We start from the raw sequence: 26,238 nt of genomic DNA, 5'->3' as shown, positions 1-26,238 counted from the left end.
AAGAAATTGTGGATCAAGAGAAAGCCACTCCAAGCATTTGTCTCTTTATAGTCTACACCTCAGTATCCAGCACCTCATTGTATTTTTTACTGCATTAAGTCCATCTTGCAATTGATTCATTCTAGTGCCTTCAGCCATATTTATAATATTGATATGCAGAGAATCGATGTCTCTGATACATGATGAATAAAAAGAGTTGTTGGCTATGCGTGTAAATGTTTCACTAATCTTTAAGTTATATTTCAAACGGTTTTGTTTATGTCCTTTTGTATGTCTTTACTCTCCCCATCTACTTGTTTTACTACTCTGTGACTGGAAATAGTACCTGAACAACTTATAATTAAAGTATACAAGAAATATGCCTTTGTAGATTTGATTGCTCATTTCATAGTAAAAACCAAAGTTTAAAAGAAAATAGGCTAGATCCCTTTGTCAACCATCCCTTCCTTTCTTTTGTCATGGATCCTTTTGTTTCGCTTAACTTCTTTTGATTTAGTTCATTAGAACTTTGCAACAAATTAAGGGGCAGCCTTGTGTATTATTTCAGGAAACTGCCCTAAACTCCTGCAACAAAATTTATTTTACTTTCCCAAAAATTTTTTGCAACAATCGTAAATGTTAGGATAAAATAGATGGGGTCAAGCAACTAATCTATTGCCTGTAAACACCATCTTTCTTACACATTTTTCAAACACTAAACTATTGAATTAATTAAATTTAAAGAGAGAGAGAGAAAAATATTTTAAAACATGAGTTGGTAGTGAACTTTGTTTTATACATATGTGTGTGTTGTGTGTGTATAAAAGCTATTATGTTATAAGCGCATGGGGTCCAACCCATCTCAGTAGAATGTATACAGGAGAAAGCACTCAATAAACATCTAAGGTAATGAAAAAGAGCGCATAAATATGCAAAAGTAGAAATATCAATGAGAGCATTAACAGAAAATAATCATAATTAAGTGACTTGAGAAAAAAAAAGTTATAAATCAGAACTTTATCCTCTAGCAGTCCTTGAAACTTCATGCATTTCCAAATATCTTTAGGACCAAATATCTTTAGCCATAAATCCTATTAGATCCTAATAAAGATGTTGTATCATCAATCAAACCATGCTAAACTCAGTTCCTTAAAGAGGCTAGGGATAGTTGCCAAATTACTCAACAGTGGGGAGACAGGGTAGAGAACATATCAAATGTTTATATGAGTTTTTTCCTTTATGGAAGTATATATCATATACATGAGCAATGGTCTTTTAGTTGTTTTTGTTGATAACTTATTGACTTCATTCTTTTTATATTATTTTATAATTTAATCGGAGTGTAGTTGCTTGAGAAACAAAAGTTTTCAATTGTTAGGTATTGTGGGTGCTTCACAGCTGGAATTTATTGTGAAAATTGTAACTGATAAACTGTGTTAATTGACAGAATAATATGGACAATGAAGTAGCTAGGCAGAGGCAGTTGGAGCAACCTTGGAGCGCAATCCAAACACTTTTAGGCCAAAGATTGCTAGTACTCCACGTGAAGCTCAGGATAGGATGGTACATAGTCTGGCTCCAACTTATGCAACAATATCACTTGCTCAATGCTCATCCATTGACATTAAGGTCTTGTTGGGATGTTGAGCTGAGTTAAGATGAGTTGAGTTCTTTATGAATATTAGTGAGTTGAGATATTGAAGTGAGTTTTGTGGGGTCCACCTAAGATGAGTTTAAATGTATTTATAGGAAGTATAAAAAGATTGTGAGTTCCGTGTTTAAAGAAGTGTTGAGTTGAAAAAGATTTTGAATTCGACGTGTAAAGATGTCTTGAGTTGAGTGATGTTTAATGATTTGTGAGTTGTGTATTTAAATGTTGGGTTAGGCTTAAATTTGAACTCAACTCAAATGAGTTGAGACGAGTCCATGTTCCAAACAAGGCCTTGACGAAACTAAATGTTGACAAAAGTATTCCTTCTTTGTGCATATATTTTGACAAAAGCATTCATTCTCTGTGGATTTGTGCATAGATTTTGCATTTCATAATTTTATTACTGTTTTCATCATAGCTTTTAGTGGTCCATTCGGTCCTCTTACATTTTGCAAACTGTTTTGGTTATATTCTTTACTTCCATCAAGCAGATCAAGTGTAGATCTTATTGAAGATATCCATATTAAATTTTCTTGAACTCCAAGGTGAGGGTCTATCTACAATTATGCTTGAGACTGCATGGTTTTAAAATATGTCAGACTTGTGTAGAAATTTACAAGAGTAAACTAGACCAAATTATGGGTGATATGGCAGCTATGAGGAAAGATTTTTTTTTAAGTATGAGAAAGGAATAAACTTCTGGATGTCTAAGTTGGAGTTGAATGGTGAGTGGAATAGAGACTTAGGGAGATGCCTAAGCATCTCTATTGCTGGAAGGACGGGATTTTTAGTGGATTTTTTGTAGATTGTATCAATCCTGTGACCATGGCAATGTGTTAAATGCCAATCTTTTTATGTGCAGTGTAGGAAGTCTTAGGGGTGTTATGTTAGAACAAGTAGCAAGGCTTAGTTGTGGTTTTATAACTATATTATATTTTTTCAGAAGTTGTAAACATCATACAGAAACGTGCATAGCTACAAGGCAGGAAAATGTTCTCTGATTTATTGAAGCTTGTGGTTTTCATGATGGGGTGATTGTCAGGTCATATTTCAGTGGAGGAGTTGTAGTACTACTTATTTAACTGATTACAAACTTGGGAGGTTAAAACCAACCTTTCTTTCTATGCAAGTTCCACACAAGCATGCATGTAGCTGCATATCACAGGAGTTCCAGTAAACTTATAAATGCAATTTCATGGACGGCAGTTGTCAGGAGTTGGTGCAATTCCGGTTTTGGAATACTCTTTTTCAAATGAAAAAATCTATTCATCATCATTTTTCTCATCATCTTCTCATAATTCCATGATGTGACATCATATGATAGGTGGTTCACAAGTAAAATATAATAAATAATTTCGAATCATCTAATACCACATCATAAGATGATGAGAGGATGATGAGTAGCATTACTCCGCAACACACTCACTCATTGAGTGGAGACGAACTTGGATTGAATGGGAATTAGAATGCTAGATTCACTGTGTTCTTCCATGTATGACCGTACGAATATGGGTATAACATGTCATCGATCTTTTAGATATGATTGTACAGTCCGTATTGCAATCACGTATAGAATTTGTGATGCAACTAATCAGAACTAGAGAAAGGGATTATAAGCAATAATAAGTATTAATTTTGTGAAGCTCTTTAAGATCAAGTTCAATAATAGATCATCATGTAGGATCATGAAATCCACAGTTTCTCGTTCACACGATGCTCAATCCAACGTGGTACAACTTACTTTTGTTAATATGCCGCCCATCCAATTAAAATAATTATTGTGAACGAAATTCTACGTACACATGCATCTCAACTTCCTTTTTTCTTTTTAAAAAGCGCCTTTGAGTTGATGATGTCTTGAAAAATTCTATAATATTTTTGCATATATATATATACAAGTCGAGCCAAAGCCATCTTATGTGAGGAAAAAAAAAAGTGAGTTTCTCCATTCTAAGAGGATTTTTGTAAAAGCTGTTTTTAAAGGGATCTATTTATGAGATTTTATGAATGGAAAATACTACTCTTACCGCTCATTTCTACCGCTGTGATTTTTAATTTTTTTTATTTAGTGATTAAGTAAGTATTTTTTAATAATATTATAATTTTTTTATTTTTTTAAAAAATATTAAAAAATACATGAATGAGCGGTGGCTGTAGTGCCACTCTTTATGAATAGTGTGTAAATATTTATAAACAGTAGTAAAATCTCTCAAAATTAGCTTTCGGCCACCACGAGGAGGCTTAGCTCAAACAAGGTGGCCTAGATCATCGGGTTTGTTATTTTCTAAAATATATATTAAAATGATTATTTGGTAGATGGGTTATTAATATATATATATATATATATATATATATTTGAGAATAGAGCATTCTTGATTGTCAAAACCCCCTCTGAATATTTTGGTTGCTAAACAATCCCTAAGATTTAGACCATGAACAAAAATCAAAAGATGTAACTCGTTTATCGCTTTGGGTGTGAAGTAGTGTCAAACCAAAATACCTAATAAGCGATAGCTCTTCTTGAAAATGAGGTGATTAAGAGATTGTATTTGAATAGTGAAATGATCTCAAATATTTTGTTATTAATAGTGAAAATGTAATAAAAAAATAATAATAAAATATTGAATAGTAATAAACAATAAGTAAAAAGTAATAATCAAACTAGCCCTAAGCTACATTGTGGTACCTTCCAATGCAATTACTTCGTTACAAATTCACTTGAGTCATTAGTCCAACTTTCGACAATTACCTCCTTGAGAGTAAGGTAACGACTTTGGGCTTAGTCAACTTCCATATATAATGGACAGTGTGTAACAACCCTGGGTCACAGACGGCGGAGACAACCATGGTGTCGACGGCATAGGTGGGTTTGGATACACAAAACATCTCATTTAATCTCATTTCATAATTACAACTTTATTAAATTTTTAAATAAAATATAATAAATAATTTAATTTTTTTAAATTTTAAAATAAAAATTATATTAAAAAATTATATTTTAATAATATTTTATTTTATTTTTAATAAAATATTTCATTTTATCTCATCTGAACTGTTTATTCAAATCCATCCTAAGAGAGGCTCAGGGTTTATTAAGACAAAGGGAAGTGAAGTGAAGTGGTTCGGTTAGGGTTACTTCAGAAACAGAAGGAAGTCGTGGCTGCTGTGGGCTGAGTTGGGCTTCTGGGCTTGAGATTACTAACCTATTATTCATTAGTTCTGTTATATATCTTTAATTCTGTTAAGTAATGTGTAATAATATCTTGTAAGGACCTCGGTCTAGTAGGAACTTGGGCCGTCGAGCCCACTAGGTACTTGCCTGTTATTTTTCCTAGTTACACACCCAGGTAACTTTTACCTGTCCTACTATAGTCAAGTACAGAGAAAGAAAGAAACAGAACTCCACTGATCCTAAAGGAGAATATAAAAGAGCTTAAAAAGGAACCGGTTTTGTTAGATTTGAGGAATTTTCTGAGTCAATGTCAAAGGTTCTGGTTGGCAAGGATCATGAGAATTGCATGGGTCAGCATTCGTATGCTAGCTCTCTCTGGTCTACAATTATTTTAGTAAAAAACTGTAAAATGAAAAGAAGTGGAAAGTCCAACATCTTAGAACCTTCCTGAGGAATTCTTTCACCCCCTTTTAGGAGTTAACACTTTCATTTTTATGAAATGTCACCATTTGACCGGCATTGATCAGTCAAATCCTACTAACTACTATTTTTTCCTCCCTTTTACATTTAGAGTTTTATTATATACAAATAAATTTACTTACTAATCTGTGTATTAATATTGTTGTCTTCATATTCTAAATCCAAATTAATACTGTTTTTAATAAAATGTACTTTCTAACTAATCATATTAAATATGTATACGTATTAGTATGCATAATTACTTACAATTAGATTTTTCTTTAAATTAAACCAATTATGTATTTATATGATAAGAGTCTAGTTATAGTTTGAGAAAAAAAATTGATCATTCCTATAGAGATATGTAAAATGGAGTAACATCGTATTCATAAATCATATTCGTATCGTACCGAGTTATGGATTGAACAAATAAGAACTTGACAACCCATGTTTATAATGCACATTTCCATTCTATAGAGCTTTCCAAGATTGACCATTCCCTTCATGTATGTGTTCACTGATTCTGCATCCAAAGTCATTGAAAATGATGCAAACTAATTTCTCACTTGTACCAATTAAAATTCAAATTCTGACTGCTAAACCAATAACCATCCCTACAAGACTCGTTTAAGTTGGCCAAGAACTTGGATTGCAGTCAATTTGATCAAGTTGCTTTTTCCCAACCAGCTAGCATGCAGTGATATTGAAAGATTTTTTAAATATACTGAGAGAAATTAGAACATGAATAAGATGGCTAATTTGAGGGAGCCACTGCAAGACGTACAATCTCTAATAGAAAATGATTATGAAATAATAATAATTTGTTTGATTGTAATTAATCCATAAACAAAGGGCTCTTTAGAGAACTCGTACAATGAAATTACTTGCCTTGGCTGTCATCGATCCTTAATTAATTCTAAAAGAAACATTATTTGTATCTGCCCTCTGTTCATGTGTATACACCCAGTGTACATACAAGTTCAAATGGCCAGGGAGCTCGGGACCTCGGCCCTACATGCTAGATGTATAAAAAATATTCAAATGCAATACACTTTTAATTGCCCCTTTCCTGAGTAGCGTTCTTTATAAAAATAAAAATGGAAAGGTCGAAAATATTTATTTGAAAAATTTTTATCTGCTTCTTTTGAATCCATTTTAGTGCGTCCCGGGAATATATCTCTCTTTCCTTTCAGACCGTATTTTTTTTTTTTTTTTTACTTTAACAATCATGTATTACCATGAAATTACCATAAATATTTCTCTATTTAAATATAAATTTGTAAGATGTCCGAGTACTCTATTGAACTGTTACCGTTAAAAAAAAAAAAAAAAAACGTGGGTTGTAGATATATTATCGTGTCTACAAGAACGTGGATTGTATAGCTTAGTTGCCATACAAACCACGTTTTTTTCTTTTACATGTTATTCGTGTTTCTGACAAGAACATGCACGACGTTCTTAGGTTATCAGGAAGTCTATGATATACAGCTTGTCCCACAATATATAGGTTTTATTTTTTCAAATCCATCTGAACTCATCTGAACTCATCTGAACTCATCATTATAATTTTTTAAATTTTAACATAAAATATAATAAAAAATTTAATTTTTTTAAATTTTAAAATAATAATAATATTAAAAGATAATATTTTATTATTTCAACTTAACTCAATTTAGTTCAACGTTCAAACGAAGCCTTAGAAGCTGAAGTATTCCGAGGAATATTTTCCATCAGTTTTATATATACACAAGAATCATTCAGGAGGTCGAAAATCATACAAAATAAAATAAAGCAGCTACTTAAATTTATATGTCTCATATATGTGACAATTAATGCCGGCCCATATATAGCACGCTAATAAGTGCTTCTTGCTATTCAGTGAAGTACTTGCGTGGGAATCTAATTATGATAAGAAAGATTATATTGTTAAGCAAGTATATAGAGCAGAACTAGTAAATGCATGCATGCATGACATATTAATATGATTTAAAAGGTCAATTTTAAAATTTGAATATCTTACAAATAAAATCTTACGATTTAAGTAACAATCATGTTTATGGTATCTATTTACCGGCATAAAAATAGAATAATTCTTTTAAGTTTGAGAAATTGATAATTTTTAGGTTTGTAAAAATAATTTTTAATTTTTTAGATAATTTATGAAAATTATAGATCGAAATTAATGCATGTTTACGGTTGAAAGTTAAACATGGAAATAATTCTCTATATATATTGACATGAAGTATCATCATGAACATATGGATAGAGAGACGGAGGAGGAAGGATGATCGAATGAGCAATTATTTTTTGTTGAATTGGTTTTATGAGATGAGTTAGGCTCATGAATTTCTTCATGATATCAAAGTCTACTACAGGAAGAATGAGGACCCACACTACTTATCACGTGACAAGGATTAAGAAAAATATTTAAATACTAGTCTGCACGTGAGGGAGGATGTTGATAAATAATCTCACATTACTTGTGGACAAGATCTTGGATATATTTATAAAGAATAAATAATCTTCTTTTTGTTGAACCGATTTTATGAGATGAATTATACCCATAAATTTCTTCAGATCGGTGAGCCCAAATGAGGGTGATAACAACATCTTGACTAGTCGAAAGAAAATAATGGGTCCGGGCTGTCTTTAATTAAGAGATCGATGATATAAAAATGCTGCCCTGATCTCAAAATTAATTAGTTTAAGGTAAGTAAACATTCACCAACGCCTTACAGTTTCTCCTGCTTAGGATCGATTAATTTCTCGATTGGAAATTATATATTTGCTATGATATGTTGAATATTATAATCACAACGGCCTGTTGATTGATTATCTAGAAATTATTGAATGTTCGATCTCTTGTATACAGAGAAGGTGCTAGTTTCTTATTTATTTAAAATAATATAAGGCTTTTTTATCTGCTACCTTGATTTTTGGATCTTTTTATTGCTCTGTATTAACTTCTTTATGGTATTTGCTGGGAGGTTTGCCTCCCACACCGTCTATATTATCGTTAATTAACTCGATATAATGTTTAAAGTGACCATAAAAGTTATATTAAGTTACCATGATCAAGATCATGACCATAAGGAATAGATCTTTTTGTGGCACCTAGGCTACGTTTATATATTGAGATGATTTCAAATGATTTGAAAAAATAGTAAATAGTAGTAAACTGTTTAGAAATAGTAATTAAGTAGTAGACTGTCACTTACCAAATAGCCTAAGTTTTGGAATTAATAATAACTAAGGTGTCTATATAGGATAAGTTTCTTTTACAATTCCTTGCTTTCTGGATTTGCTTGTAAATCTCAAGGAAATCATTTTATAATCACGGGTATATATTCTTCTGCAATAAGTGAGGGCTTACTAATACAATTACGAGTACAATATCCTCTCTCTTTTTTCTTTTTTCTTTTTTAAAAAAAATATATATTTACACCCAAAAGAAAGCCTCTAGCTATCGAAATCAGTGTCACTTGTGTCATGAAAGAGATCAAAGGCTCAAGATAAAATTAGATATGCTATATAATAAACATTAACATTTTGAAGTTTTTTTTTTTTTTTTTTTTTTTATCATTTTAAAGTCATGATCATGATTAAATCGTGTGATTTTCCTATATATATATACACACACACTTTTTAATTCCAAGTCTACGTTCAAACCCCTTCAACTACGGGAGATATCATGCGCACATAATTTATCAATCGATTAAGAATTGTACCGTATTAGTGCGTATGCATGTATATGGAACTCGAGTTCTTCGAGAATCCAATTCAATCATTAGATTTGTATCTTAACCTCACATCACCATCAAAAATAAGAAACAAGATCAGTACAGTTTTAGGGGATGTAAGTCCGCTTACTTTCTTAAAAAAAAATAGTATCCACCATTGAAAAAATATTTTTTACATATAAATTTCATATTTATCCAATTTTTTTAAAAAAAGTAGGCGAGATTCGCATATCATAAAATTGCAAATATCATTTCTCAAATAAATAAAGAAACATGCTTCTTATTTCTTAATGTAACCTGCATTTGTCAATCAATGCAATTAACGTTAGAAAACTGCGAACGGTAGTGGGCGTTTAATTTCCTATCCGGGTTAAGACCGTCGTTAATGTTCATATTTTTACAGGCTCCGTAAACGTTCGTCTATGGTAGAAGATTTACACCCAAACCAAAGCCTCTAGCTCGTATACATGATTAATATTGGACTTTGGATATTAGATATTAGAAAAATACTTGATACAATGATACGTTAGATCTATTTTATAAAGAAAAAAAAACTTTACAATTTAACGTAACATATAAAGCTATATCAATTTGTGAGTTTATTTTTATGAGTTATGTGAATGTAGCGATCCTGATCTAAATATTATAGATCAGCCTATATATAATTTCTATCTAGATCAATGTTGAATAGAGATCTCTAAAACAATATATGAAGTGAATCTCACGGAATTTATAACTACTCGAACGAATTTCTCGAATAACATTATTAAATATTCTATAAAAGAGAATCTTACATGTTATTTTATTATGTCACCAAGTGTGTAACGTGTTTAGACTCGAGTGTCCACTTTCAAAGACTCCTAACCAAATTCAACAAAAGACCATCAATTCTATTGGCTGAGAAGGCAATTTGCCAGCGTATCTCCACTTCAAAAATTCAATTCATCACTCTATGTTATTTTGAATTTACAATATTGCGCAAGGGGTAGTAGACCTAGCTAATAACGTGTAGCTCGTTTATAGAATTTAATGAAGGATCTTATTTTATCAAAAGATCCTTAATAATCTCGCAAAAAGATACTTTATTTTTCCAGACAAATAAACTACTGACTTTTTTATTTTTTTTATTTAAATTATTATGTCAGGTGTACTCCAGAACTAACGCATCCAGACCATTCCATAGTATATATATATATATATATATAAACAAACAATATTATTATCATTATGATACGATCTTGACAGTCAGATCCTAAAAACGATGCAAATTATTATAATATTTTAATAATTGGAAAATACAATATATAAGTTTCGATAAATGTTTGTGTATTTATCAAAACTTATGTAATAATATTGTATATAACTGACACTTTCCTGGTAAATTTGGGGAGAATATGAAATCATGACCGTTATCCGGATTGACAAATTGACAAGCTAGCTAGCTAGCTAACATGAAGACAATATGGAAAATAAATGCAATAATAGCCTAATTTTGACTGACTAGGATTTTCTTTCAATCATATTCACACCTTGTCACCATTCATTAATTTGGACTACTCTAATTGAGAAGTCTTCAATGGAAGGAATATTAGATGAGATTTATCATAATTCTCATAATCAGCTAAAGATCAGTTCTACCTGTATTGGAAATTGACATTAATATAATGAAAACACTTATACGCAAATATATATTAATAATATCGGAGAATAGGTATATTTTGTACTCTCAAGCTATCAAGTTTTTCTATTTGTACTGATCAAACTATTAAATTAAACTGACACATTACATTATCGAACTATATATCAAAATCTGACATTTTGCATTGTCCTCTGATTCCCGATGGTCCTATCTTAGCTTTTTTTTTTTTTTTTGTACATAGAATATATGTTATTCCTGTGCCTCCTCTTGTGCTCCATATCTCTTGTGCCTCCTCTCTTTTTTCCATATCTTCCAGCCCAGAAGGCATCGTCGAGCGATATCGCTTGATAATGCCTTGTTGGGGAGCAACCCTCCTCCCGGGCCCCTTCTTCCGTTTCTGCTGTCCACCATCCGTAGTACTTTTTACATTATTTTGTGTTTGAGTTATATTTGAGAAAGAAATAAGGTGAGACGATAAAATTAGATTAAATGAGATAAAAAAAAAAAAAAAAAAAAAACATTACCAAACATCCCTTAATGTACCTAACAAAAGTTGGAATTCCATTGACTTGAACACAAAGTTTACTCCAAGTTTTCGTTGACTAATGCTTGAAAGTTTCTTCAATTTGGTATCTGTTCATAATTATCATCAACACTACTACTCATTCCAGTAAATGGTAAATTAGTTCAATCCAAAGTTTACTCGCCAAACAAAAGATAAAAGATCTCATTGTTAAAAATATAATACAAATAAATAAATCTACGTCTTCTCGTCAGCTTAAATTTTGAAGTAGTAATTTTATATATATAGTATCAGAGTCAATATATATATAGCCATCACAGACCAAATAAGAAATAGTCAAGTCGAGTGGAATAAAAGAAGAAATAGCCAAGTCCTTGTTTCAACTTTTATTATTATATTTTTTTCTTTTTCTTTGCGAAAATCATCTTTTATTTTTTCCCAAAAAATTATCTAATTAAAAATAACAGGCAAAACGGACCTAGACTCTTACAGTTAAAAAAAAGGCAATCATCTCATATAAAAGAGCTTTAAGGTCGTCCATGGTGATCCACCCTGCAGAGAAAAGCTCCTAATTTTGCAGCAGTCGATCAGGGACCAAGTTTTTTCTTGTTAAAATGGATTGCTTAACTAACGATTCCTTTTCTTTGTCATAAATCCATGTCAATCCAATGACCAGTATGATGTGTGCATTGGTTTAATGAGTCCCTACCTCCAATTTACAAGTAGTTTTCTTGTGACTTGGAATTGATGTTTGGATAGAGAGAGAGAGACTTTTGAGATCTCTCTCTCCCTCATTCTAATTTCTACTGCGATTAACGATATGAGAAAAAAGATTCGTCGCAATATTTCATAAAAACAATGATTTTCTGTAATTCAGTTTCTAACTCCAAGTTGTCAAGATTGGAGAAAGATGGACTCAAATGAACCCCACAAACAATGATACAATACTTAAAGTTACTGAAATCCTTAACTTTCATCCCTCCCAGCTCCTACCCCATTTTTGTTTTTTTTTTTGGCAGTCCTTTGACTTAATTCCTCATGAGAATACATACATGAAAAGAAGGAAGCTAATTCAGTTTAATATCATGAGAATATTACAGATTGGGTACTGGCCGGGGAATCTTTAATTACCAATATCAAAACATGGGGCAAAAGTGAGGCAGTGAGATGGATTAATAATGCTTCCAAATCTTAAAGTACCCTTTGAATTCCTTCATTCATTCGACACTACAAGAAAAATGAGTATTTGTGACAGATTATTTACGACGAGAATGATTATTTACGATGAAAATATATTCATTTTGACAGGAAATAGTCATTTTTACAAGATGATAAATCCATAATTAATCAGTTTTTTTATAGTGTTCAAACATGATATACTTGACCCTTAATTAATTAGCAAGTTTGACCATAAATGGTTGTCTCACAATTTTGTGGTGATAGTTATTATTATTCATGTATAGACTTCACGAAGAACGTGTTTAATTGTAATGGGTAGAGGAGAAAAAAATGGTCATTAATTAGTTGATTAGATCTGTAGCCTTCATGTCAATTCAACCTTATTTTTGTGCGTATTTTCTACTTGTAATTAATATTTTGTAGACTTTTCGAAAACAAAGATATCATAGAAAATATCCATGTTAATGGAATTAGCATGTCAACCAAAAATAATGAAACTCATCGTATTCACAAAATATTATTATTTACAATTAAACTCAACTCATCTCAATATTTAAACATAGTCTCGTTTGGTTACACAACATAGTCTCGTTTGGTTACATAGATGAAATGAAATGAGATAAAAGTTAAAAGTTGAATAAAATATTATTAGAATATAATTTTTTAATATAATTTTTATTTTGAAATTTAAAAAAATTTGATTGTTTATTATATTTTATGTGGAAGTTTAAGAAAATTGTAATGATGAAGTGAGATAAAGTGAGATGAGATGAAATTTTGGATATGAACAAAGTCGATGATCCTGATGGTTCATGATCCGTGAAACGCATGCAAATATTTGTGCAGCCAAATCTTAAAGGACCCTTTGAATTAATCCTTCATTTGACATTATAAGAAAAATGAATATTTATAATAGATTATTTATGACGAGAATAATAATTTATGATAAAAATAGATTTATTTTGATATAAAATAGTCATTTTTGTAATAATAGCTAGCAAATATTTGTGCGGATAAAAAAAGAGGAGGAGAAAATGAAGAAGATAGTTGTGGTTGCAGCATGTAGAATGTAGATATTTGTTTTGTGTGAAGACAACTTCAGTCCTTGGCACTTTCTGTCGAGTCCCATCTTATCTTCAAAAAGCATGAAAATCTCTGACTTCAAAAATAAATGAATAAAACAAATATGTCCAAATGAGAATCCTCTTTTCTAAAACTCAAAAAATGGGTTTGAGGTGTAGTTTGAACCTAATGGTCAATTATTGAACCGATGAATAGTGATAATGAACGTAAAGGTTTGTTTGTTTTTAGAGATGAGATGAGATGAGTTGAGATTAAAGTTAAAAAGTTGAATAAAATATTGTTAAAATATATTTTTTAATATTATTGTTGTTTTGGGATTTGAAAAAGTTGAATTGTTTATTTTATTTTGTGTGGGGATTTGGAAAAGTTGTAATGATGAGGTGAGATGAGATGTTTTTGGAAAACAAACAAGGCCTAAATCTCCACAGAATTTTGACTTTTGAGTGTAAAAGCTTTACCACTAGCGTTTACAAGTCTATGCATATGTATATATAAAGTCAAATTTATATAATATAAGTCTAAACTCATTTATATTAATTTGTGCATATCCATATATTTAGTTATAAATAGTGTTTATCTAAATATAAAGAGTTACTATTCACTCCATAAAATATATTTTAATCATTATTTCTCTCTCATCTTACTCTCTGTCTCACAATCCTTACCTCTTCTCTCTCCTTCAATAATACAATAAACTTTCACATGTATATTTATTTTATTATTATAATATATTATATTTTTTTCATTTTATTATATTTTTAATATAATATATAAATAATTATATTTTTTATTATTGTATTTGTATTATTAATGTCAAATATATGTAGTGGATGCTAATTGTAAAATATATAAAAAAAATTGATTTTAGAAAAAAATTAATAATAATAATAAAATAATATTTTTTTATTATTTTGTCAAGCCAATATAAAAGTTTTGCTTGGTAAAATGGATATACAAAAGAGATGATTTTATATATACATATGTATATGCATAAACCAATACTAATACTCATCAATGGATCGTCAATACATCACTTGACACAACTTCCACGCAAAACTTTTATAAAAGATAACTTAATTACACGTTAACTTATCAATTCTTAATTGAACAAAAAAATAAACAAAACATAAAATCGTAAAATCACTTTTACAAGATTTTGTATAGAAGAAATAATTTAGTTTTAAGAAAATCCAAAATTAAAACAAAATCCAAACGGAAAGAAAATCTTCTTTCCTTAATGATTTTCAGTACGTGGTGATTTAATAGTGGTTGCAATCTGTCTTTGTGGGTCGTGTTTGTATCTTATCAAGTTATAGGTATTTGACTAAATAGATCAATCGGCTTATTAAGCTAAACAAAATAGATATTCAAATCTTATCATGACTCATTTAAATAATGAATATTGTCGTGTTACCTGTTTTAATTTGTTTAATAATTAATTAAAAATATATCAACACAACATGATTCATTTTAAATTTTTTCATTTAAATAGGTTGAACTAACCTACATAATCCATTAGACTTTATTAGTATAATTTCACATAAAAGTTAACATATAAATTAATTAGTTGCTCAATATCTAAAAATAATAATAATACTATCTACTAATAAAAAATATCAATATTTCTCAAATTTTAACTTATAATGAAACCAATCTTACAAACTCAACATTAATAATAAATATCAGCATAGGTTCTAAATTATAATTTCAACAAAAATCATATTGATATTAAGAAATACTAATATAACAATATAATAATAATAAAATTATAATTTTTAAATAAAATTTAAAGGAATTATTTTAAATTGATTTCGAATTAATCGAGTTGACCTTTTTAACGGTGCCTATTTTACCTCGAACACAAACTAAAACTCACTAATTACGGGCGATGTATCCGCGCGTTGATTTAACGATCGTGTTACGTATTGCTCCTAATTCAATATTGACGTACGCCTTTCGGCGTGAGAAGAACGGGATTGGAGCAGAAAATTAAATAGATAAATCGGACGATCTGCGCCAACTACCATCTCCTATATAAATCCAAGGTTCAAAGCCCATCCAACTCAATACCATTTCCATCAACCCCAACCAATTTCCAAAAATCAAGTATGGCGGCCTTCTTCCTTTTGCTGTCTTTGGTCCCAGTGCTTCTTGCACTTATCATCTTCGTTTTCAGACGCAGGTCCCATGGTCCCAAAAACCTGCCCCCGGGGAGCTTCGGATGGCCTATCATGGGGGAAACTCTTGAGTTCCTGTTTGGGAAGCCAGAAAATTTTGTCTTTGATAGGATGAAGAAGTATTCCCCGGATATATTCAAGACCAAGATTCTTGGTGAGGAAACCGCAGTCATATGCGGTCCCAGTGGACACAAATTCTTGTTTTCCAACGAGCAAAAGTACTTCACCGCATTCCGTCCTCACTCGATGCAGAAGATATTCCGGTCGTACCAGGTGGCTGCTCCGGTACAAATTGCGCGCGATGCCGAGGCACAGATCATAAGGTCTCCTGGGTTTTTGAAGCCGGAGGCGTTGGTGCGGTACCTGGGGAAAATGGACTCCATCACTCAGGAACAGATGCAAATTCACTGGGAGGGAAAAGACTTGGTCAAGGCCTTTCCTCTCGCCAAGACCCTCACTCTCAGTCTTGCCTGCAGATTCTTCTTGGGCACCGATGACCCAGATCGTATTGCTAGGCTTGTTAGTCACTTTGATGACATTACACTCGGTATGCATTCCATAACTCTGAATTTCCCAGGAACTATATTTTACAGAGCAAACAAAGCAGCAGCTGCAATCCGCAAGGAGCTGAGGACAATCATTCAGGAAAAGAAGGCTGCCATGGCCACCGGAGCACCGATGCAGGACATACTTTCGCATATGATTGTTGTTACCGACCCATCGGGGAAGCACATGCCGGAGGCCGAAATTGCCGACAAGATTATGGGCTTGCTGGTTGCAGGGTATAGCACAGTGGCTACTGCCATGACTTTCTTCATGAAATACGTCGGAGAGAGACCCGACATCTACGAGAAGATCAGAGCTGGTATCTACCAACCTTTTCATCTGTGTTTTTTTTTTTTTTTATTCTTTTTTCTTTCTTTCTCTTCCCCACGTGAGAATTTTTTGTTAGCCTTTTTTAAATGTTGGCAAAATCGGTTCATCGACTCATCAGAATAATGGTAAAGTTCTTCGTTCTAATATTTTATAAAAGAAAAATTATATTTAAAGTAAAGAAAAAGTTATAAAAAGTTTATTTTTTCTACGTGTAAGTTATTCATATACTAAAAATTTTAAAATTTTAAATTTAAATTTTAAATTTGAAAACAAAACTGGTAAAATGATTCTTATAAGTAAAAATTATAAGTACTCTTTATAAAATATGAAAATTTATCTATAATTTTTTTTTCTTTTTATTTTTACTTTTTCAGTTTTGATTTTGTCTGAATCAAAGTTTGCTAACATTACTCTTTACTGAAAACCAGAGCAATCGGAGATCTCATCCTCGAAGAAATCAGGAGAGCTATTGGAGTGGGATGACATTCAGAAAATGAAGTATTCGTGGCACGTGTTGTATGAAGTCATGAGGCTCACCCCTCCACTTCAGGGAACTTTCCGAGTTGCCCTCACTGATTTTAACTACGCCGGTTACACCATTCCAAAGGGATGGAAGGTACGGCCATGCTCATGCTCAAACGTAGTTTCTTATGCAAATGAATTTTTCAAATAAAATTAAATATAAGTTAAATGTCCAAGAGTTTATTCAAATGCCGTAAATCTCCTTCCAACCTATCTTTGTAAACAAAATTTTAGCGGAAACTTGAGCATTTAATATTTAGCTGAGTTGAGTTTTTTTTATGAATAGTCGTGAATTGAGATAGTGGAGTGAGTTTTGTGGAACTCACTTAAGATGAATTTAAATGTATTTAGATGTTAAGATGAGTTTAGATGTATTTATGATAAGTTAAAAAATATTATGGGTCTCTCATATAAAGATGTATTGAATTGAAAACGATTATAAATCTCACGTATAAATAAGTTTGAATTGAGTGATATTTAGTGATTTGAGAGCTGGATGTTTAAACGTTAGACTCATTTTAAAATTAGACTGAACTGAATTGATCTTAATATCTTTTAACATCTAAATGGAGCTTTTCAGTGTTTAATTAAGCAATTATGTATACCATGCAACCAGGACCCATGAGATGAACATGATGCTTGATACATGATACGGTATGTTTTGGTGGGCATGCAGGTATACTGGACAGTGAGCACAGCAAACAAGAACCCAGAATTCTTCCCAGAGCCAGAGAAGTTTGACCCCTCAAGATACGATGATGCAACTGTATTTCCGCCTTTCACATTTGTTCCATTTGGAGGAGGGCCTCGGATGTGCCCTGGGAAAGAATACGCACGCCTAGCAATACTCACATTTGTTCACAATGTGGTCAAAAGGTTCAAATGGGAAGTGGTGCTCCCCAATGAAAAGATTACTGGTGACATGATGCCTAGTCCACAAAAAGGGCTTCCCATTCGTCTCCAACCTCACTAAGGAAATCATGTGCCATTCATCGGCCAGTTTTCCTAATACCAGTGTGCTAGCTATTGGAATTTCTCCAACAAGTCCACTTTATTTCCAATTTAATTGTCTTGATATGAAGATCTCATGTTCCCAATAAATTAGTCGTGGCATATAAGATATATCCATGTTAGTTACAAAGAGAATTACTAGGTACGTATGATGTTATATATATTAATCACAAGTGCTGGATCTACAATATTATGTGATGCGCATGTCAGATTACTTTATAATAAAATCTATTTTACAATTGACGTACCATATCAAGATATATCAGTTTAGAAAATTTTTACGTAGACTAAATATTTTTCTATATCAAATATCTTTTTTTTTTTTTTTTCCTAATTCCTTTAATTTCTAGTTGTGTGAACAACTAAGTTCAGATTATTTGGCATTTTGCGTGCAGCTACTACTGCCTTATATTTCATTTTCTTTCATTTTTTTTATTTTCTAGGCTTTGGTAATCAATATTTAGTGGGAGAAATAATAGTTGCAGTCGTGAGTGTACAAGTGCCGTACAATCACTTTGAAAAAAATGAATAAATATGATATCTATATGAAAAAAATTATTTTTTTAATAATGAATCTCACTCTTTTTTAAAACGACTGCACGATACTTATACATTCACAATTACAACTATCATTTCTCTTTAATGGTAGGTATGGGGCATTAATAAAACAGAAAATGATACCAAGTTTGAATTATGGACTTCAAACTTACAACACGTCAAATATGACCAGTTTTTTTGTACCTTTTTAGGCTCTTTGAAATGTCGTGTAAATGTTGTTACGTTTGTCGTTTGGTATGTATGCCCAACAACCCCCCAAAAAAGGGTATTGATTACAACAAAATTTTCCCTAGGAATTAGGACTTTGCTATTTACAACATATATATAGCAGCAACCCAGAAGTCTCCCTTTAGAGGAGATCAATGCATTCGTGAGCTTTCTCTAAGTATATATGAGACCTCTTCTAGTCTTCTAAATTAGGCGTTTTGTACTCATTTTCTACTACATTAATTTTAGGAATTAATCATAGGACCAAGACTAGTGTTCATCATGTGGAGTATTCTTCATGGTGTGGACTTGTCAGCTTGACATTGAAGTTTTGTCTCCATTCCAAATCTATTCTTTTTGTTCTGGTTTTTGAATTATTTTCATGAGTATGCCTTATAATTTAAGGTGGTTCTGTACATAATGGCCAGTCCTGCACAAATACTATACAGTTTGACTTTGGCCCATCCCTCGTGGCATCAAGGTGGTGATGTGTCATGCAGTTTAAAGAGACCAATTCAAAAAAGAAAAGTTGTTGACTTGTAGTCATCTCTCTTTCTTTATAGTAATGGGCTTTCATGTAAATGTGTTTGGTACGTGCACACCTAATTGCGGGCATTTTACCAGCGGTAGAAGCTCACCTACCGCAAAAGTTCTATCCCTCTGCTTGTTCATGACTGAGATTAGGGGTGTAAACTTAAACTAGAAAATCAGAAAATCGGACCGGATCGAATCGAATCGGACCGATTTTACCAGTTTTAAACTGGTCCGGTCCGGAACCGGTTTTTAAAACGTAAAAACCGGCCGGTTTCGGTTTCGAAATTTTTTGGACCGGACCGGACCGGTTGATTAAAAAAAATAAAAAATAATATTTTTATATATAAGTTTTATACAAAATATTTTATATATATTAAATATTAATATATATAAAGTTTATATATAATGTATAATTATAAATTTTTATGTGAAATTTTATATATAACATATATATTCATATATGAAATAATTTCTTATTATAATTTATAAATTATTACATAAAATGTTAATACTAAATCACTAAAAGTTTATAACTAATACTAATATATAACTTATAACTATATCAATAATCTAATATTAATATTATTATATAGTTTAATATATTAATAAAAGTATAAAACAGTTTTTTTTAAATCAATTTTTTTTTTTTATAAACAAATTTTTAATGAAAAATTGTGAAATTTACATTTTAAAAAAATTGAAAAACCGGACCAGACCGGACCGGAAACCGGTAAAATTGGAAGTAACGGTTTAGGAGGATAACCGGTGCGTAATCGGTTTTGAAAACTATAAAACCGGTACATACCGGTTCGGTCCTAGATTTTATCCAAAACCGGACCGGTTACACCCCTAACTGAGATGATGAGTACCATTATTTCTTATGCTGCTCGCCTGGTGGCAAGTAATTGAATCTCGTAATGCTCGTCTATCGCACACGCTCTATTCCTCTATATATTTCTCGTCGAGATGGCGAGCACTATTGCTTCCTACATTGCTCAACGAGTGGTGAGTAACTGAGCCCAGTAACGCTCACCTACCACCCAAACATTATCCCTCTTTATGTTTTCTCGACGAGCACTATTCCATAATGCACGTTTAGAGTACTCTCATTGGATTAGTTAAAAGTTAAATCCAATGAGTAATTAGCTATTAAAGAGTAAAATATGCTTACATTAGATTAGTCAAATTTCAAATATTTAGAATTTAGCTACAAAAAAATTTTCAAATTTGAAGGTTACTGTACATACATCAAATACATATTTTATTAATTATTTCTCTCTCCCTTTCTTTTTATCACATATTTTATCACAATTAATATATTAATTTGACTTAGTGATATATTAATTTAATAAGAACATAATTATTAATTAACATATAATAAGTAGAATAATAAAATATGATAAAATTAAAAAAATTAAATATTTTTGAAATTATTAGTTATTCATTACCATATAATGAATAAATGTATAATATAATGTAGAGATTTAATGTGAATAACTAAAATAAAATTCATCTTATATTATTTTATTATTATATAATGAAAAAATAGCTATTTCAATGTGGAGATTTATGTGAATGGAATAGTCAAAAGTTAAATTTCTCTTATATTCATCAAAATTGTCCTTTAACTTTGACTAATCCAATGAAAGTGCTCTAATGGTGAGCCCCTTATAGAGTGGCTAATGGAAGTAAATATGTCATGAAAATCTTAACAGATGATGAGGATGTATTAAACATCAAAAGTGGATTGTTCCTTATATCACAAAATGACTGGAAAAAAAAAATTGCAAAACATTTTTAAACATAAGAGGGTAACATAACAAAATTTCCCTTTCGAGACAACCACGGTAATACTCCTACCCTTCCTATGCATAAATTTCACTCAAATCCCCCTACTCATAGGACAAGTCCTCCATAAAAGAGTTTGGATACACGGTTCCTAGTGGAGTGGAGGGAATTACCATGGCAGGGATTACTAAGGCCGGCTAGTGCACTCTATTATCGGGAGGTTAGGGGGAAACCATGTGTTTTTCCATACGTCGTGCCACTGGTTATATATTATCCTTGGACGGGTATCTATCCAGAAGAAGATTTTATTCCATCGTCAGGCATTTGGATGTATTTATCTACAATGATTGTGATTGTCATACTTGTAAGGTTTTCAATTATGATCTTGTTGTACAGTGCCATCTAAAATAATAATAAAGAGAAGGGGTGAATTCAACAACTCAGTAATTGAAAGTCAGTGTTGGTAGTATGAACAAATGAGCAGTTTACCATGAACGTGCATTTGTGTACATATAATAATGGTGCAACAATGGACAGGTAGACATTTAATATGTAGAAATGAGATTTGATCCAATTCAAATATTATTGTTCGCATAAAAATATCTGCAAGAATACAAAATCGTAACAAGTGGTAAAATGTATAAAAAAAAAACGAATGTCTAACTCACAAAAATTAATTATGCTATTGAATACTGAAATTTACTAAATTAATTACTATTTGGAAAACTGAACTTTAAAGAATAGATTATATAAATTAAACTGAAAAAAAGAGCAATAAAATTTAGATTTTAAAGATAATAAGATATTAAGAATAAATATAGAGCGTTTGATTTCACTTAGCAAATCTCACACAATTTATTCTTCTTTGTTATAGAATTCCAATTATCTCAAGTTGATGATAAAAATCTTTTAACTATTCAATATTTTCTCTCGAACAATACTGAAAACATCTACAACTAATAACTTCATATCTCTATGTGATTTTAACTAATTGGAGACTCATTAAGTTCTTTGAATTTTTCTTAAAAATCACACTAATCGCGATAAAGTATCTCTACTTTTGCTCAACTAATGGTTCTTAATCCTAGAGCTCTAATCACAAATCACCTCTCAGTCTCAATGCTAATCAATAGATCAAACAATAATTAGCTAGAAAATTGCAAGCATTAAGAACAATGAATAAACACTCAATCTTGAAAATGTTAAAAATAAAATAACTTAGAATATAAATTATGTGTTCAATGATAGACTATATCAAAACTCTAGAAAATAAATTTAGTTAATAAGAATCTAAAACTCAGACTCTCCTCCTTAATTTCGTGCTAATGATATGTTTATATAGGGCAGAAAAGAAACCCTAATCATTTCCATGATTCCCGCCTAAAAACTCGCCTAACTTTTAGGACTTTTATTAGTGGCTACGTACACACTCCAGAGTCAGAATTTAGAAATATTTATTAGAGATAAAGTTGTAGCCCTTTAAGATGGCTTTCCAACCCATCCGTAATTGTATCGACCGGATATGTGAGTAGAAAGTTATGATTGAAACACTCCAACATATCCAGACTGTCTCCTAGTGTATTTCGAACTTAGACTTCTTGTGGATTCCTTCTGTGATTTCTTTCTCTTTTTCTTGATCAAAATTACTTTCACGCCCTTTGCTAGTTGTTGCCCACGATATTGTTTATATTGGTCTTTTAAGTTGGTCGGTTAGACTGGTTGCCCAATCTAATCACTCAGAGCCTTGTCGCCAAGTCTTCTCGCCCAGGAGGTAAAATATATCGCTCATCGTTTTATTCTTGTCGCCAATTCTAGTCGCCATTAAGTCTCCTCGCCTAAATCTCCTCGGCTCTCTTCAGATCTCATTGCTTCTCGTCAGTCTGGATCTGTAGTCTTTTCTTTTGTACCAAAATGCCATTCTTTCGTACCAAATCTTCTCATTCCTTTAAATCCAAGAAAATAAAAAAATATATATGTAGAAATAAAATAAAATCAATAATATTGAACGAAAACTAACATTTACATAAATAAAATAGTAATAAAAGTTACATAAAAATCACACTTATCAAATACCCCCAAACTTAAGCTTTGCTCGCCCTCGAACAATGAAGAAAAGAAAGACAACAAAAACAAGTATTAGTTTGATTTATAAAATTTATTGCCTCAAATATTGCCTATAGTCTATAATTCAAAAGAATCATTCACGATCAATCAAGTCCCAAAAGTTAATTCAAAACTCAATTCCACCGCATCATCCATCCTCATATACATGCATACTTATCATTCTCACTTCATCATTAGCTCCCCGGATAGTTTTATACAAACAAGTAAATAAATAATGGATCTATAAACACTCCATAGGCTTGCTTCTCAAATCACTCTCCACTAATGTTTAACAGAAATTATCACCAGGGATCAATAGAGTTTTATTAAGCTTATAATGTAAGGTTAGGGTAAGGGCTATAAAGAAAAGGCAGGATTCAAACAAAGCAAAAGAATTTAAGTTTGAATACCAGCAGAACAAATAGAGCATTCTCACTTCTAACACAAAAATATCTTCCCAATCATTGTGAATCTTTCAACATACATCTTTTTATTGTACTTGCAAGTATCTTTCTCTTTATCCCTCTATTCGGCAGGTCAGACTTCTCTTTCTTTTTTTTGAAATATTGAAAATAAATCATACCTAGGGGTGTAAGTTGAAACCGGAAAACCGGACCGGTTGATAAAAAAACATATAAAAAAAATATTTATATTATTGTATATATAAGTTTTATACAAAATATTATATATATATATATATTAATATATATAAGTTTTATATATTATGTATAATTATAATTTTTTATGTAAAAGTTTTATATATAATTATATATATTTATATATGAAATAATTTCTTATTATAATTTATAAATTATTACATAAAATGTTAATACTAAATCACTAAAAGTTTATAATTAATACTAATATTAAATATATAGTTTATAACTAATACTAATATATAACTTATAATAAAAGTATAAAACAATATTTTTTAAATTAGTTTTTTTTTTATAAACAAATTTATAATGACAAATTGTGAAACTTACATTTTAAAAAAATCAGAAAACCGGACCGGACGCGAAATTGGTAAAACCGAAAGTATCGGTTTAGGAGGGTAACCGGTGCATAATCGGTTTTGAAAAATACAAAACTAGTACATACCGGTTCGGTCCTAGATTTTGTCCAAAATCGGACCGGACTGGACCGATTACACCCCTAATCATACCGTTTTGATTGCCTTTGTAAATGACTCTCGTCGGCCTTTTTTTGTCCGCCACATAGTAGATGAATTGAATTTTCCCCCCCCCCCCAAACTTATGATTTTGATAATATGGCTATAATTAACTTTACTTGTAGACCTTCTACCTCTCTTGCCTTTCATGCTCTTGTGAGTCTGTGACTTTGTGTAAACTTAGTTCTCTTGAAAGTTAAGGAAATCAGCGTTTAAGCTCAAATAGGGTAGGGAATATGAGATTTACAAGAAAAAAAATATAAGGTCAAAATATAATTCAATAAAGCTCAATGGGTGGTTAGGGATAACGATAATAAACAGGTAAGCTTGAAATGCTAAATCTGTCCAAAGAATGCCTTAATCATTTCCTTAGTAATATTATGTCCAGGATTTTCGCCTAGAGTGTAATCAAATAAGTTCTAGAGTAAGTTGAGACCATACAAATTCACAAAATTCACATAAAATTTCTCTAGGTATGTAAACGATTAATGATCATTATAAACATTCATTGAACATAGAGAATATCAAATTAAGCAAGATGAAGTAAAAGAATTAACAACTAGACTTAAGCAATGAGAATTTTTCCTAAAAATTATAATCAATTTCAATCATATTCTTATCATAGGTTTTTTATTCATCAAACTATACTGTTTTTATTATTATTATTATTGAAATACATAAAAGAATTTATTTTCTCCCAAAGTTAAATATCACATTGGCCTCAATGGGAAAGTGGAAGAAAAACTAAAAAAGAGAATGAGAGAAGGTAAGAGATGCTCCTCGATTTTTTTTTTATGTTCTGCCAATTGAATATTTTCCTTAAAGGTGTGGCCGTGTACTCCTTGGAGATCTCCTCACCTCTTCGATCCTGCAAGATGAAAGCAAAAATAAAACTCAAAAAAATAAAAATAAAAACTTGGGTTGCCTCCCAAAAGCGCTTTATTTAAAGTCTATAGGTAGACATTATCCTCTTATCATTTATCACTAGCGAGATCGATGGAACACTTTTCCGAGTGAAAATCTCCATCCACATAAGGTTTTAATCTCTATCTATTTACTTTAAATGTCCATTTTGTCTTGTGATGGACTTCAACTGCCCCATAGGGAAAGACATGGGTCACCACAAACGATCCCGACCATCGAGAGCGCAACTTTCCCAGGAAGAGTCGAAGTCTTGAGTTAAATAATAAAACTTTCTGCCCGACTTCGAACTCTCTTCTCAGAATATGCTTATCATGCCATCATTTAGTTTTATCTTTGTAGATCCGAACATTCTCATAAGCATCATTGCAGAACTCATCAATCTTGTTGATTTGCAATATTCTCTTCTCGACAGTCGCTTGTAAATCAAAGTTCAGTGTCCTTGTAGCCCAATAGGCTCTGTGTTCTAGCTCCATGGGTAGATGACAGGATTTTCCATAAACGAGCCGATAAGGGGACATCCCAATCGGTATTTTAAATGTTGTTCGATAGGCCCATAGGGTGTCATCTAACATTCTCGCCCAGTCTGCCCAAGAGATACTCAGGGTCTTCTCTAATATGCGCTTTAACTCCAGATTAGACATCTCGATCTGGCCGCTCATTTGAGGATGATATGGTGTCGCCACGTGATAGGTAACTCCATACTTAGTCAATAGCACTTCAAATTGGCGATTGCAAAAATGCTTCCCACCATCATTGATTATGGCCCTTGAAGTGCCGAATTGGAAAAAAATGTTCTTCCCCAAGAAATTCACTATGACCCTCGCATCATTGGTTGACAAGGCGACTGCTTCCATTCATTTGGAGACATAATCTACAACAATCAAAATAAATTTATTAGAATATGAGGATGGAAAAGGATCCATAAAATCTATACCTCAAACA

The 26,238-nt window shown here is 31.4% G+C and overlaps 2 protein-coding genes across 2 annotated transcripts; one reads left to right on the top strand and one right to left on the bottom strand.

Moving 5' to 3' along the window:
* Positions 1–15,469: 15,469 nt before the first annotated feature.
* Positions 15,470–18,250, top strand: LOC108996978 (beta-amyrin 28-monooxygenase-like). The gene is made up of 3 exons (XM_018973045.2): positions 15,470–16,467; positions 16,907–17,094; positions 17,677–18,250. The coding sequence occupies exons 1-3, from the start codon at positions 15,534–15,536 to the stop codon at positions 17,971–17,973; spliced, it is 1,419 nt and encodes a 472-aa protein (XP_018828590.1). The 5' UTR covers positions 15,470–15,533; the 3' UTR covers positions 17,974–18,250.
* Positions 18,251–25,613: 7,363 nt separating this feature from the next.
* On the bottom strand, positions 25,614–26,150 carry LOC109022067. The gene has a single exon (XM_035688706.1). The coding sequence runs from the start codon at positions 26,148–26,150 to the stop codon at positions 25,614–25,616; it is 537 nt and encodes a 178-aa protein (XP_035544599.1).
* Between the last annotated feature and the right edge of the window lie 88 nt (positions 26,151–26,238).

The sequence above is a fragment of the Juglans regia genome, chromosome 3, assembly GCF_001411555.2.
Source record: "Juglans regia cultivar Chandler chromosome 3, Walnut 2.0, whole genome shotgun sequence".
NCBI lineage: Eukaryota > Viridiplantae > Streptophyta > Magnoliopsida > Fagales > Juglandaceae > Juglans > Juglans regia.
Note: the sequence above shows the minus strand (reverse complement) of the source record. Positions and strands in the feature narration are given on the sequence as shown.

Bases quoted from the DNA above. Each gene is read 5' to 3' on its own strand.
- LOC109022067 (XM_035688706.1), bottom strand. From the start codon at position 26,150: ATGGAAGCAGTCGCCTTGTCAACCAATGATGCGAGGGTCATAGTGAAT.
- LOC108996978 (XM_018973045.2), top strand. From the start codon at position 15,534: ATGGCGGCCTTCTTCCTTTTGCTGTCTTTGGTCCCAGTGCTTCTTGCA. The intron at 16,468-16,906 runs GTATCTACCAAC...ACTGAAAACCAG, and splicing joins CTACGAGAAGATCAGAGCTG to AGCAATCGGAGATCTCATCC. The intron at 17,095-17,676 runs GTACGGCCATGC...GTGGGCATGCAG, and splicing joins CCATTCCAAAGGGATGGAAG to GTATACTGGACAGTGAGCAC.